General features: G+C 39.0%; 1 protein-coding gene across 10 annotated transcripts in view; it reads left to right on the top strand.

Moving 5' to 3' along the window:
* The window catches only part of ADGRB3 (adhesion G protein-coupled receptor B3), a 626,613-nt gene that overhangs the window by 319,831 nt on the left and 291,155 nt on the right, over nt 1-15,627 (top strand). For all 10 annotated transcript variants that reach the window (XM_039531243.1, XM_039531244.1, XM_039531245.1 and 7 more), the window contains one exon: nt 6,803-6,997. In XM_039531243.1, coding sequence (XP_039387177.1) covers nt 6,803-6,997 — 195 coding nt within the window. The remainder of the gene's footprint in view (nt 1-6,802; nt 6,998-15,627) is intronic.

Genomic DNA, 15,627 nt, shown 5'->3' with positions numbered 1-15,627 from the left:
AAATATTGTACTTACATTTCAGTGTACAGTATATCAAGCAGTTTAAATAAGTCATTGTCTGTATGAAATTTTAGTTTGTACTGACTTCGCAAGTGCTTTTTATGTAGCCTCTTGTAAAACTAGGCAAATATCTAGATGAGTTGAGTACCCCCTGGAAGACCTCTGCATATCCCCAGGGGTACATGTACCCCTGGTTGAGAACCACTGATCTAGAGGAAAGAAGAAAATTCAGTTTTCATGTCCATTAAATTCTTTAAGACTGGTGACATTTTTTATAAGAGTGCAACTTGCGGTGGTGGTTTTTTAAATATGCAGCTATCTACTATGACCTGGACTGGCACCACCAACTCATTTCACTATAACGTATTTGGAAAAAGTTATTCATTGCATTAGCAATGCCTTTAATAAAAGCCTTTTAATGCCAAAAAGGAGAGATGATTGTTATATGAAATTAGATTGTAAATATTCACAAAGAGGAATTTTGCTCTTCTGTGTTTTTATGTTCTTTATATTTACCTGAGACTTTAGGTGCTACCATCATAATTTAAAAAAGAAGAATGAAGTAATACTCTTGGACTCTTAAAGCCTTTTTTAACTCAATTTGTTTCCATTAAAATCCTTAATTATAAATTAATAAAATAATAATAAATTAGTTGAAAGAAAAATATATGGAACTTTGATTTCATATTCCTGAAACCAAATTAAGGACTGTTAACATGTTTTTCTCTCCTTCAGTTCAAGTATCAAAGGGACAGATTCCTTGCAGAGACACCAAGTTAAAGGTTAAACACTGCTATGCTGAATGAGTTGGGTCTATGGAATGGGTCTATAAGACACGGATATATTTTTAGGCCATTTACTTAGGTGCCTAACTTTAGATACTCATATTGATAATTTTGGATAAAACCTCTTTGAGCCTCAATTCCTTCTAGACATAAGATTGGTATAATAATAATGACATGCCAGGAGTGTGGTAAGGATAAAATAATGAATTAATGTTCATTAAGGATATGTCTACACTGCAATTAATAACCCATGGCTGGCCTGAGCCAGCTGATTGGGGCTAAGGGACTTGGGCTAAGGGGCTGTTTAATTGTGGAGTAGACATTCTGGCTTGGCCTGGAGCCTGCAAGGTGGGAAGGTCTCAGAGCTCAGGCTGCAGCCCAAGCCTGAATGTCTACTTCACAATTAAACAGCTCCTTAACCTGAGTCCCACAAGCCCAAGTCAGCTGGCACAGGCCAGCCACAGGTGTCTAACTGCAGTGTAGACATACCCTAAGTGTGTTGAAATCTCAGGTTAAGACTCTACAAAGTTTTAATGTTAAATTAATTTATCATTTAGGACTAGCTGAGGTGTGAAGATACAAAACAAAGTCTTTTGCAGATCAGAAAAAATATTTTAGGATATAATTTTCTTTCAACTAATTTATTTTTATTTTTTTATTTTTATGTAGAGGTCCTACATTAAAATGCACCAATGGTATTAGCAATACCAAATCATTAACTCAAGCCATCAAATGACAAAATTAAAAACAAATAAAGGATGGGAATATTCTTAGTGATTCTTTATCTGATCACTTAGAATCTTTTATCATTTGTTTGAATATTAGTTGTTTGGAGTCTTTTTAGACTGAGTATAGCTATTCAGATTTACTGTAACTATAGTACTGTATATAAATTATCAGTGTGATACTATGGGCCCAGGTTTGACATTGTCAAGGTTAATTTTTATACCCGTTAGATGGGTCATAGATGCTGACAAATCAAGGGATGTAGACAAGCTGAACTCTGAGTCAATGTCCAGCTAAACATTTCAGTAATTTTTTCAAGTATGTAGATATGCCATACGTGCTGCTACAGGCAGGGCTAACAATTGAAGTATCACTTTAACAGCTGCTTCATTTCACCATCTCTCGGCTCATAAACTTTATTTTCAATGAGCTTGCCTGGAAGGCTACTAAAAAATGACCTCCACAGAATGCTAGAAAGACCTTGAGTGTTGTCCAGAGTAATTTTCTTGGGCAATGGAAGGCAGTGAATAATCCTGGTGGCATAGACAATAACCAGGATGTAGAAAAAAATATTAACTTTTATTGTCTGGGCCTTCTGATGAGAACAATCTGCATCCTCACCCTGAGGCTGTGTCTACAGAAGGGGTTTTTCCGTTGGTTGATGTAGTTAATCCACCATCCGAGAGGTGGTAACTACATTGACGGAAGAATTCTTCCATCCACCTAGCTGCAGCTAGGCTGGGGATGAGGTCGGCCTAATCACGGTGCCCAGGTTGCTACATTTTTCACAGATCTGCATGACATAACTAGGCATATCTAACTCCCATTAAGCCTGACTGTCACTTACAGTACACATGCAGAGTACTAGTCATCTGGGGCCAGATCCTCAGGTGGTATAAATTTACCTAGCTCCATTAAAGGTAATAGAACTATGCCAGTTTACACCAGCTGAGGATCTAGCCTGTGATTAAAGTGGTATGTAGCAGCTACATGCGTAAGATGAGTAATCCATTCAAGGTATTTGTCTGCAGATTCATGCAGTACTGTGAAAATATGCTCAGTTGTTTCATACAACAGCAGTGAACCTGCATGGCATGCATAGGGGATTTGAGAACCATTCTACAGTAGGAGAACAAGGACAAAGTGCAGTTATGGAAATGGCAGTCAGCATCTTGCACCACTTTCTGTGTCGCATGCAGACACACACCACATTTGCTATGCAGCAAATCAGGGGTGATGTAAATGGTGGCGAGCATTATATTTTGCTAAGATACATTGGTGGTGGGGAGGTTGCTGTATTTTACACCTTCCTATTTCCTCCTTATTGCTGGTTGCTCTTCTGGCTACAGCTGCACCCTTCCACTTACTCTCACTCATTTGCACTCACTTTCACTGCTTCATGATATTGTAACTTCCTCCACCATTTATGCCACTCCTAAATTTGGCCCCAAAATCTAATACTTACCACTATTTAGTTTTATAAAATCCCATTGCCTGGGAGAACATTAGTGTCAGCAAAGCTCCTGCTGCTGGGACCATTTTTACCACCATGTCAGCATGTAGTAAAAATGTGTCTTGCTTTGGGAGCTATGTCTGTGCTAGGGCTCCCACTGGTACAGCTACAGATTTGTAAAGTTCTGTTGTGTAAACACACCCCTACAGTGCCTTATATGTTCAAGAGCTTTAAAGACATTAAGGGAATTAGTGTTGTTTATTATTTGTACTGTGGTAGCACCTCAGAACCCCAGTCATGGATCAAGACCCAACTGGGCTAGGTGCTGAACAAAGATGGTCTCCACCCCTGACAGTCTATAATCTAAGATGAAAGATGACAAGTGGATACATGAATGGGTGGAACACAAGATAACAATAAGAGAGTAGTGGTCAGCATGATAAACAGTGGCCACAGCTAGCCACTGTTGAGTGGGTAACTGAGTAGGCATCAAGACAAAGGAGATCTTCAAACAGGACAGCCAGGTGGCTTTATTGATGTTTGCGGGGACCTCAAAGCCACCTCACCATCTTCTTTCAAATCCCTCCTTAAAACTCTCCTCTGTTGCAAAGCCGACAAAAAACATAATATCGTTAGGCAGCTGGTAGCCACTGCTAGATTTTGTCACAAGGGCTCAATTTGTCACAAGGATACAGCCATAGTGCCTCTTGTTAGGCCCTACAGTAGGAGCATTCCATGAAGGAGCTGTGGCCACAATTTCCTCTCTGCTTTCCCTTTCTCCTGGGGTAGTAATATTTTATATCAGCATATAGTGGTACCAAACCACCTCCACACAGACATAGGAGGGCTAGAGACAAGGCTCCCCCCATTTACCACCCTTCCCACTCACTCTTTGTCTGTTTCCAAAAAGAAGTAACCATGTCTAGGTAGCCCAGGTAGAGATGTAAGCAAGGTTCTTACTCTCTTACACACGCATGCAGTCCAGTTTAACTCTAGCTAATTAATATTGGAGCCCCCATCTCTCAGTTATGTAGATAGGTATTATCTTTGTTTTACCAGTGGGGATGCGGGAGTACAAAGAAGTTAAGTAACTTGCCCATGGCCATAGAGTCAGGAGCACAGTCAAGAACAGAACTTACAAATTCTGACTTTGAGTTCTGCTGCTTCTCAAGTGTGTGTGTCATGGAATATAAAAAAGGGAAAGGAAGACATGTGGCCAGAGACAAGGAGTCTTGAATCTGTGTTTGGGTTCACAGTGTTTGTTTTGTTGAAAGGCAGTTATCGTGAACTTATAGATGTGCAGCTAAGACAGCCAGTAGCAAACAAACTGAGGGATAGAACAGTATCTCTATTACATATTTTTTGTCTTGCACACGTGAATCACTTTCCCTCCCCAGTGGTTTTGGCCAGTGCAGGAATGGTCTCTCCCAACATGTGCAAGTATCTGTCTGGATGCTTATATGGTTCCCATCACCATTGCATTTGTAACCTTAATGGATGTATTTCACGTCACCCCAATGGGGGAAAGAAGTTTAATTATCCCAAGATTAGAGACAAGGAACTGAAGGATAGAGAGATGAAATGACTCGCTCCAGGTTACCTAGAAAGTCTGTGGTATCGACAGGAATTGAAGCCAGGTCTATTCAACCCCCCAGTCCAGTGCCTAAATCACAAGAGCTTCTATCCTCTCTCATGCCCATTTCATACTGTTTGTTTTCTTACAAGCTCACTTTAAATACCCTCTCTTAAGTCTGATAGAAACTGAAGAAAATGAATTCTGTAAACAAGTTTCTCGCCTAATTACCCTTTGCAGTTTTCTGTACACTGAAGGAGGCATTCTTCTGAAACATTTGTCTAAAGAATTCATTTGCCTACATTAATATTACTAATACTTGTTTGTTGAAACTGAATAATAATGCTTTTATCCCCTAATTCTTGTAGTTAACATATAGAATCAGATCCTCACCCTGTTCTGCCTGCAGCAGCTGATAACCTGGGAGATGAAAACCATTGAGCATTCCTCTGCCCCCCAAAATAGGGGCAATCCCTGGCTGGTTTAGAGCTGCCTCTATACCCAGAGGACTCCTGGGGTTTTGTCAGGGATAGCTCAGTGGTTTGAGCATTAGCCTGCTAAACCCAGGGTTGTGAGCCCAATCCTTAAGGGGACCACTTGGGATCTGGGGCAAAATCAGTACTTGGTCCTGCTAGTGAAGGCAGTGGGCTAGACTCAATGACCAATCACTCAATGTCTGTTCTAGGAGATAGGTCTCTCTCTATATATATATGTTTGTTTTCCTGATACTGGAAAGGTCCCTGGGAGCAGTGGGCAGCTGAGCATAACATGGAGCAGCTTGAGGCTGATTTTTAAGTTATGCTGGGGTTTCGTTCCAGAATTGGAAAGCCACAAAGTGGCTTAGAGTCGACCACGTTTGCGCACCCAACACCCAGCTATGTCGAGTGTATCTAGTGTATCTCCACAGCATTTAAGGAGGTAGCCCAAATGATACTATACTATAGTGTGAATAATATTTAAATTTTGTGTGTCAGAATGTACTTGCATTTTATATATCACTTTCCTTAAAACATTGTTGATTTTTTTCATGTACTACATTTTTTGCTACATTTTTTTCCCCTTCTTTGAAATTAAAACAACAAAACAAAGAGTGGCAGTGGAAGGTAATGTAGGGTACATTTATTCCCGTCATTCCATGCCACCATCACATTGCATTACATCAGTTTTCTTTCCTTTGGATGTCAGTAATCAGGCCAAGATAAAAAGCAATTGAAAGTACATTTTCAGAGGTGGTGTCAGTCAGTTTGGTTGCTAGCTTTTAAGTTGCCTCTGTAGCTATCTTGGATAGAGTGAAGGTCTGTCTGGGCTACTTTATCTTTTTTCAACTTATCTTGGATTCAGAGGAACTTGCACTTTCATAAGGTACAAAAAGCAGGTTTCTTAAAACTGCTGCATTCTTTTTCAGCACATGCTGGCCTTATGACATCCCTCTTTGTGGTATGCTGCACATCTTACTTAAATATTGAGTTGACTTTAGAAATAATTGAAATCCACAAGTGCAGCTTCCAACCAAGGATCGACATATTCTTCCATCGCTATGCACACTATGGGCTACATTTTTCGCTGGCCCTGCACAGATCTGCAGGGGGTGAGCAGGCAAAATAAGCCCCCTCTCCTTGATTGCTGCACAGGAGCTATTCACAGTTCCAGTTTTTTAAATTATTGAGCACAAAGTTTGTTCTGGGATTGCACCTCTAATAATGTTAGTGCCCTTAAAGGGGACAGGATGGTCAACGACAGGTCCATGTCCTTGCTTTTGTTTCCACATTGGTCAACCAAGCTGGGCTGGCAAGGCTGATAGCATGTACTGCAAGGTTTTAAAGACCAGGGCAAGCTTTTAAAGGGCTGCTTTGGCCCTTGTTCCCACATGGTTCCTGAACCATTGTCTCTGAATCAGGCACAATGGCTCTACAGCTGCTGCTCTGGAAAAAAAACCTGGAAATACATGATCATACTGTGGCCAGTAGGCACTGAGAAGTCTTTGGGCTCAATGCAGGGGTAACGGTGTGAAATGTAATGGCCTGTGATCTAAAGGAGGTCAAACTAAACGATCTAATGATCAGTGAGAAATCACATACTTCTTATTTTATCCTGTTCTAACGTTATTTCGTCTCATCCTTAATACAAAATATATTGGTTGTTAGAGAAGTGGGATTCTTGAAGTTCCTAAGGATTTTGGATTATATGATGTTTATTGTGGTTGAGACATTTTTAAATGCAGTAAAGTAGGTTCTGATATTTATTTCACTCTTCTCATTGGCACAGATTAAAGAGCATCTTGCCAAAGGACAGAGGATGCTGGCTGGTGATGGAATGTCCCAGGTGACCAAAACACTGTTGGATTTAACTCAGAGGAAAAACTTTTATGCAGGGGATCTTCTGATTTCTGTGGAAATTCTCAGAAATGTGACAGACACATTTAAAAGGGCAAGTTATATCCCTGCATCTGATGGTGTCCAGGTAAGAGAAATTCTGTAGAAAAGGGTAATGATTCAGCTGCTGTATTTTAGTCAATGTTCAGCATCATCTATTTGCTCCAAGAGCAAGTTAAATCTGCTCAGAAGGTATAATAGAAGCACAGTAAATATTAATTGTGAATAGGGTGAAGTGTAACAGGGCAAAAGGACTCAGCTACATTTAAGTGAACATATGTCGGAGAACAACATAGTGTGTCAAAAGTACAAAAGTCTTTTTTATAATTATTATTCTAGTAACTTTCCATTCTCAGTGGTGGTATTTTTATTATTATTATTTTTTAGATCAAACAGTTCTGCAGCATTGTTTATTCTAGTTCCTTTCATTTGAAAATCTACCCAGGATGTTTAGATACTTAAGTCATTCTGCCATTGCTTCTGCAATTCAAATAATTAAAGCTCATTAAAAGAGCACAGGAGTGATGTATAGTGCATTTGATGTGAACTTTGTATTTTGCATATTAGATTAACTCTTCCTGTTCCATGGGCCACAGTGTTTACTTCAGCATAATGTGCTGCCTGTATCAGTATATAAAGTCCTTAATAATAAAAGTTCGGCAGGACTCCCATATCAGGTATTGTTTTTTGCTTCATCAGGGAATTTTACATGCACTTTTTTCAGAGTGCAGATTTACTTAAAGGAAGATATTAAGAAAAAACAGTGTACAGGCAGTATATCACTTATTAAATGGAGGGTTCTGTGATAATTCATAAAATAATCACGATGTGATGAATGTAAAGCATACATATATGTGTGTGTATGCAAATATAATTGAAAATGTATGATCTCTTTTAGAAAGACAGTAATTTCTCCAGAGTTAAGCTTTTATCCAGCTTTCCATTATACTCCCAATTTTCTGTCTTTTTCTCTTTCTCTCCCACATACACAAACCTCTTTGCTCAAAATAAAACAGTCTCTACGATTTCTTGTGTGTGGCCCTCATCCTCTGGAAAAATATGCATCCCAATTTGAGGTGAATTGAACAGAGTGTTATTAAAATGTAGAGTGTAGAAAATGATAATTTTTTTTAATTTGTAAGGAAAAAAATAGCACATGTCTCAAAAACAGTTTGGACTGGAAATTCCATTTTTAATCTGTCTTTCTTTCATGAAAGGCAGTAGTGGCTTTAAGTATTTTTTGAAAGGTTGACTGCTTAAACAAGGAGTTATTTTGCTACAAATCATTCATACTGTCATCAGTCCAATAGCCCCAAAGTAGCCTCTCCAAGGCTCACAGAGACTACAAAAACTTTTGGTAGAAACAGCCTTGAGAAACTGCTTGATATAAGTGGTTTCTGTTTATGGACTTAGCAGATGGGGTTACACTCAGCTCAGCTAAATTAGTAAGAACTTGATTTTGTTTCCATTAATATCAATGGCAAAATTTGTGCTGATATCAATGAGGCAATGAGGTAGACACAGCCAGGAGAAACTAATTTTTGTTTGTTTATTTGTTTTTCCTTTAGAAACATAGAGAAATTCTGAGGGCGCAGACCAGAGGAGTAAATGTGAAAAAACTAATGCTAAACTATAGTTCATGTTGCAAATATATTTCAATTAGGAGATATAAAATTGAATTTCAGTGGGAGTTGGATGCCTAACTCCTATAAAAGCAGCAAAGAGTCCTGTGGCACCTTATAGACTAACAGACATATTGGAGCATGAGCTTTCATGGGCGAATACCCACTTTGTCGGATGCAGGTTTGGCCTATCGCGGCCAGCACATCCCTCTCCCGCGCCGCTTCCCACCGCTCCCATTGGCCTGGGACAGTGAACCGCGGCCAGTGGGAGCCGCGATCCGCTGAACCTGCCAATGTGGCAGGTAAACAAACTGGCCCAGCCCACCAGGGTGCTTACCCTGGCGAGCCGCGTGCCAGAGGTTGCTGACCCCTGATCTAAAGGTTTATTTATAAGAGAAAAGAAAGAGGAAAACAAACACTAGGAAAACAAAAACATACACTCATTGCAAAGTTCTTGGATCAGATTTATAGCAGTGATATTACAGACTGTTGGCTTGTAAAGTCTCTGGTAACTTCCAAAAGATTAGAAGATCCATTGATTGGAATGCTCCTTTTCGTGTAAACCAATAGTCCAGAGATCAGAGAAGGAAAGAGGCAAAATGGAAATGCTTCCAGGGTTTTTTATACCTTCTCCCATGTGGAAGGAATGCTCTCAGGTTGTGGGAAATTACAGGCACAAGATGTAGTACAGGGTCACACAAGCAAGTCACATGATCTCGCATGCTTCAATGACTAATGGGCATAGACATTACCCATATTCTGGCTAAGGCAGGGTTTCTCAAACAGGGGTCACCACTTGTGTAGAGAAAGCCCCTGGCAGGCCGGGCCCGTGTGTTTACCTGCCCCGTCCGCGGGTCCGGCCGATCGCGGCTCCCACTGGCCGCGGATCGCTGCTCCAGGCCAATGGGAGCTGCTGGAAGCAGCAGCCAGTACGTCCCTCGGCCTGCGCTGCTTCCAGCAGCTCCCAATGGCCCAGAGCAGCAATCCGTGGCCAGTGGGAGCTGCTATTGGCTGGACCCACAGACAGGGCAGGTAGAGACACCGGCCCGGCCCACCAGGGGCTTTCCCTACACAAGCGGTGACCCCTGTTTCAGAAACCCTGGGCTAAGGCATCCACAGGACGGCTCACCGGGCGGGGACAAGTTTTTCTATGGTTCATTGTGAAAGTTAAATATTCTTCAATGGGTCATCAGCTTGAATAGTTCGTTCACAATCTGCTAGCCAGGCTGGATGTAAATTACTCTATGGGTGTTATACCAGGAGCAAACACATTTGAAATACAGGTATATAGTCAATATTCATAACTTCAGATACAAAAATGATATATGCACATAAAGAGGATAATCATACTCAGCAGATCATAACTTTTCTATTTGCACCTTACGTCATTTACTTTGTACAAGATTTGTTGCAATTGTCTTGGCAATATTAAAGATATAAATGGTCATGTTTCAATCATACAGCGTCACACCAGAGAAATGGGATAAAATTGGAAGACTTCAATATATTTATTTGTGCAAACTAAAATGCCACTGCTTCCAATGTAGTAGAGAATGAGCTGCTTGTTTAGTCAGACAATATAGCAAAAGTATCACAGCCCTTTTTAAATATGCAACTCAGGTGCCAAGTTATTAATTATATAAAAGTTATTCTCTGCATATTTCAAACTTTTGCTAACAATTGGGGTGTTTTGTACACAGCATCAGAAAGAAGACTAAGCATGCAGGAGACAGTTTAAATAACATTGAACAGGATCCTGGATCAATGAGTGAAACTGACAGTATATTCATGAATGGCAAAAGAAGCCCGAGCAGCTAGGGTTTTTTGTTAGCATGGAGATGGTTAGAAAATATATTCTGAATGAACATTAGAACTAAAATGATGGTAACCGTGTTGTTATCCCTAAAAGAAAAAAATAATAAGACAGAATTAAGGTTGTAAATAATGTGCATTAATATAAAACAGCATTTTAGAACATTAGCGAGAAGTAACCTAGGTCTAGTTGAACTATGCTCTGCCAGACTTGAAGAGGTGAGGCTATTAACCAGCTCTACAATCTTCTAATCCTGTGACTGGCTACGAATGAGGCTTGTCCCCTGTGTAAGTTACAACAGTCTGACAGTTGTTTTAATTTATGCCTGGTTGCGCATGATCCCAAGGAGCCATTGCTGTAGCCAGAAATCAAGAGGGCCTAGGATTGCCTCCCCTCCTCCATTTCCCCAGGACATGTCCCCTATGGTGAGATGCAAAAGCGGAGATGACTCTGGAGCCTCCATGCTACCCAGGGATACATCTTGTTTGGAGGTTTGGGGGAAGGAAATCCTACCCTAGCCATATAATAGGATTTACAGCAGCTTTAAACCCCTAGAGTGGCTCAAAGCAGACAGATTGGACTGAAGAATTGCAGACAGCAAGAAAATATTTGAAAGGAATTAATTTAAATTAAAAAAACATAGTTGTCTGAAACTGACTGCAGTTGGAGTGAATGAAAATTAAGGACTTCAGAATTTGGGTCTCTCTATAGTAGAGTTTTCTATAGAGGCCATCACTGTCATATCTAAGCAGTGATAGAAAATGAGGGAGCTCAGCTCCACAAGAACATCCAGCACCTCATGGGACTGGACCACTAGATTGTTTACCACCCGTTCAGAATTTAGTCCCCTGTCAGTCACTGTCTCTCCTTATATCTGTGCCCTGCAAAATGCCTTTTGATATGTATACTTTGTGTGTTGTGACCTAGGGAATGGCAGAAATATTGGTAGGCCTATCAGATTCTTGGTGCTCATTTCATATTTCACAATTTAAACAGCAAAATCACATCACAAAGAGCTACAAAAGGATCTCACAAAACCGGGTGACTGGGCAACAAAATGGCAGATGAAATTCAATATTGATAAATGCAAAGTAATGCACATTGGAAAACATAATCATATAAAATGATGGGGTCTAAATTAGCTGTTACCACTCAAGAAAGAGATCTTCGAGTCATTGTGGATTGTTCTCTGAAAACATCCACTCCATGTGCAGCGGCAGTCAAAAAAGCAAACAATGTTGAGAATCATTAAGAAAGGGATAGCTAATAAGACAGAAAATATCATACTGCCTCTATATAAATCCATGGCATGCCCACATCTTGAATACTGTGTGCAGATGTGGTCATCCCATCTCAAAAAAAAGAATTTGAATTGAGAAAGGTTCAGAAAAGGGCAACAAAATGATTAGGTGTATAGAGCAGCTGCCATATGACGAGAGATTAATAAGACTGGGACTTTTCAGCTTGGAAAAGAAATGACTAAGAGGGGATATGATAGAGGTCTATAAAATCATGAGTGGTGTGGAGAATGTAAATAAGGAAGTGTTATATACTCCTTCTCATAACACAAGAACTAGGGGTTACCAAATGAAATTAATAGGCAGCAGGTTTAAAACAAACAAAAGGAAGTATTTTTTTCACACAACGCACAGTCAACCTGTGGAACTCCTTCCCAGAGGATGTTGTGAAAACCAAGACTATAACAGGGTTCAAAAAAGAACTAGATCCGTTCATGGAGGATAAGTCCATCAATGGGAAGGGATGATTTCCTTACTCTCTGTTTGCCAGAAGCTGGAAATGAGCGACAGGGGATGGATTATTTGATGTTTACCAGTTCTGTTCATTCCCTCTGGGGCACCTGGTATTGGCCACTGTCAGAAGACATGTTACTGGGCTAGATGGACCTTTGGACTGACCCAGTATGGCCGTTCTTATGTTCTTATCAACCAGCTCTTCTGTTTAAATTACACGCTACTGGTATCTGCAGTCTGAAAATCTCCATGCACCTCAGCTTCCACAGCTGCTATTTATGGGGCACAGAAAAGGATGGAAATAGAGTAAAAACAGATGCATTGTAACTTGACTCAGGAAGCTCAATATTCTTGTCACTTGTTTCATACTCATGACTTATGGGCAAATAGAACCTATATGTTAAATCAGACCTTGATTCTAGGCTGATAATCTATAAGCCTGATTACATATTCTCACCAAAAACCTAACAAATGCTACTATTAATAAATAGTTAGTTTTATTATAAAGAGAAGTACCGGTAGTTAAAATAATCATGAGTAAAAATAGTAGTAGCAAGATGCCATAAATATTAGTAATATTTATAAATAGTGCATAGAGGGAGGAGTCTCTGTACAGCAGTGAGTGCAGGGATCACAATTGTTTCCTACTGCTGCTTTGAGGTGCTGGGAGATTCTCTTTCTTGCACATCCACAAGAAGAGCCATGCATAATATGGCTACAATGTTGAAATATTACACTTCAAATTATATTCATATACTTTTGACAGGACAGAATTATTTGAGTTAATTTGGGCATGAACACTGTATGTATTTAATAATTATTGTATATCACCCAAGTCCCTTTGTTAATTATTGTATATCACCTAGGTCTCTTCATTACAAGTGCTATAAAAATGTTAGGTTAATACTGTAAGTTAGTCAATGCATTAATTGTGATTAATAAGCATCAATGGTCTTAACTATCTATAGATTTCTAAATATATTATAGATATTAATCTATCTATATCTAAAGGGCCTAATTCTCCTTTACACCATCCTGGCAGTGTAAATGTGATTTTCTCCCACTCTAAGTTCCTTTTACACTTGCTGTATCACTTGATGATTACCTGTTCTGTTCATTCCCTCTGGGGCACCTGGTATTGGCCACTGGGCTAGATGGACCTTTGGTCTGACCCAGTATGGCTGTTCTTATGTACACTGCCAGCCTGGTATAAAAAGAACTAACTGCAAATGAAAATCAGGCCAGCCTGTAGACAAGCCCATTTATATTTATGAATGCACCCATACTTTATGCACATTTATTTTAAATTTAAAATGTATATGCATTCTTTTCAAAACTTTTTAAAGAAAAGACACCTGCATAAACATTCAGTCTCTGCCAATAAAGAGACACAGATATATCTAAAGCAGGAGTGAAGAGTATGCATATTATAAAATAACTTACAACAACCCGTTACAAAGTAAGCATGACATAAACCACAAGACTCAAGAACATGAAAAGAGAGCACTACAAATACACAGCACTCTTTTCAAAGAGAGAGAGAGAGAGAGAGACCAGATGTTTAAGGTGACACAGAGTCTCACAAATATTGAAAGGTAATATTGTACAAGTGCTGTAATATTTTTGACAAGTGATTCTAGCAACCTCTTCCTTCCATAGACAGGACACCTTTAACACTGTAGATTTTCCAGGCACTCTTCATTTTCTGTAGTGTAGCCATTTATCATTTTAGATATGAACTGTGACATGCGGGGAAAAATACTTTGCTGACCTAAATCTTGTGCAATGGTACTGAAGCCAGTGGTAGTGTTCGTGGTGTAAGTCAGCACATAATTTGGTCCCTAATATGGATTTTACACAAGGGAAAGATACACAAGTATATAAAATATCCACTGGGACTAAGATCTAAGAGCCCAAACTTGCATTAATGAATTCCCAAAACTTCCATGAAGTCAAGGACTGGGCCTATATCTATATATAGAGATTCAGTTATAGAATATATAGGAATCTAATACCTTCCTATTCAAGTGAGATGTGGCAAATTAAAATGTTTGTTATTTAAAAAGGAAAAAGAACATTATTTAGCATCCAGAATATGAATTTGGTTGGGGAAAAATATGATTCCTAGATACTAGACTAGTTTTGGATATAAAACATATGTTAACTGAAAAATGATATGGCTTGTAGGTGTCTTACATTGTGCTAATAAGGCATAAGAAAGAAAGAAAGAAAGAAAGAAAGAAAGAAAGACCAACAAATCTCTATGGGCATTTTTGACATGAAAATCTGTTTGCATGGTCCTTAATTAACCTTTCTGAAATGTAAAGATATTTGGCAATGTCCATGTGAGCCTTGCATCCTTTTACATATCTTGAGAACTGAAAGAGGAAAACTCTTAGAGATGAAGAATCTCCTTTGGAAAGAATTTTGTAGGTTAAATTACTTGACATTTAATTTTCAGAGTATATTTTATGATGGATTATTGTATTTATAGTCCTCACGATGGAGTGCTGAATGTGAATGGATACTCTAAGTGCTTGAATAGATAAATACCGACGGTCATATCCAGGACCCATTAAAGTCAGTGAACAGATTCCTGCTGATTTCAGTGGGCACTGGATCAATCCCTGAGACCATTTTGCTTCTATGTTTTCATTACTGCATTGATCCCCAATGTTCCCTCCCTTATGCATTCTTATCATCCAATTTTGTATCACTGAAGCCAATGGAATTTTTGCCACTGACTTCAATGGGAGAATGACCATGCCTTCAGTTATGTCATTTTTTAAAGTCTCTTTTGTACCAGTTCAGCAAAGCCCTAAAGCACATATGTAAGTGCTTTGCTGAATCATTATTAGCAATGTAAATTATTGGCAATGTAATTCTCACATTGTAAATGGCATTATTAGCTTCCTCCCTTGGGGCAGTGTGAGACTATGGAGGAAAACAAGTGTTTTCAGTGCATTCCTCCTCCCATTCTCCCAAGATCATATGTTGTTAGAGAGTCGGGTTAAATTGGTGTACATTTTATTTTGTGAAAATGTTTTCCCTAATTTTGTGCAGTTTTATATTCCCCAAATTTTGATATTTCCAGTCATGAGAATTTTGGTACTGAAAAATTCTTAAAAATCAAATTTATTCACAAAATCTCGTGCAATATTTTTATGGAGCATGGGAATATTCTGAAGTGGGAGCATGGTGTAATTCAGTGATATTCAGACCTCAGTGGTTCAGGACCCAAATTAGCGATCAGCATTACTCAAAAGACCCACAGTAGTGTGAATTCACTGTTTCATTTACTACAGTACTATTTAAACATTATGATGGGAAATATTTAATTTTATATGTTTCTGTGAGAATAATATATATATTATAAATAATAATTATAAATATAATTCTCACAGAAAATAAGTTGGTCACTTAATTGGTTAATAACAATAAAAGCGTCCAGATTGTTCAATATCTTTAATATAATGTGCTGCAAAAAGCTGCAGAAGACACATTAAAGAGCCACTTGCAGCTCACAAGCCTC

The sequence above is a fragment of the Mauremys reevesii genome, linkage group 3, assembly GCF_016161935.1.
Source record: "Mauremys reevesii isolate NIE-2019 linkage group 3, ASM1616193v1, whole genome shotgun sequence".
NCBI lineage: Eukaryota > Metazoa > Chordata > Testudines > Geoemydidae > Mauremys > Mauremys reevesii.
This window is presented reverse-complemented; position numbering and strand designations above follow the sequence as displayed.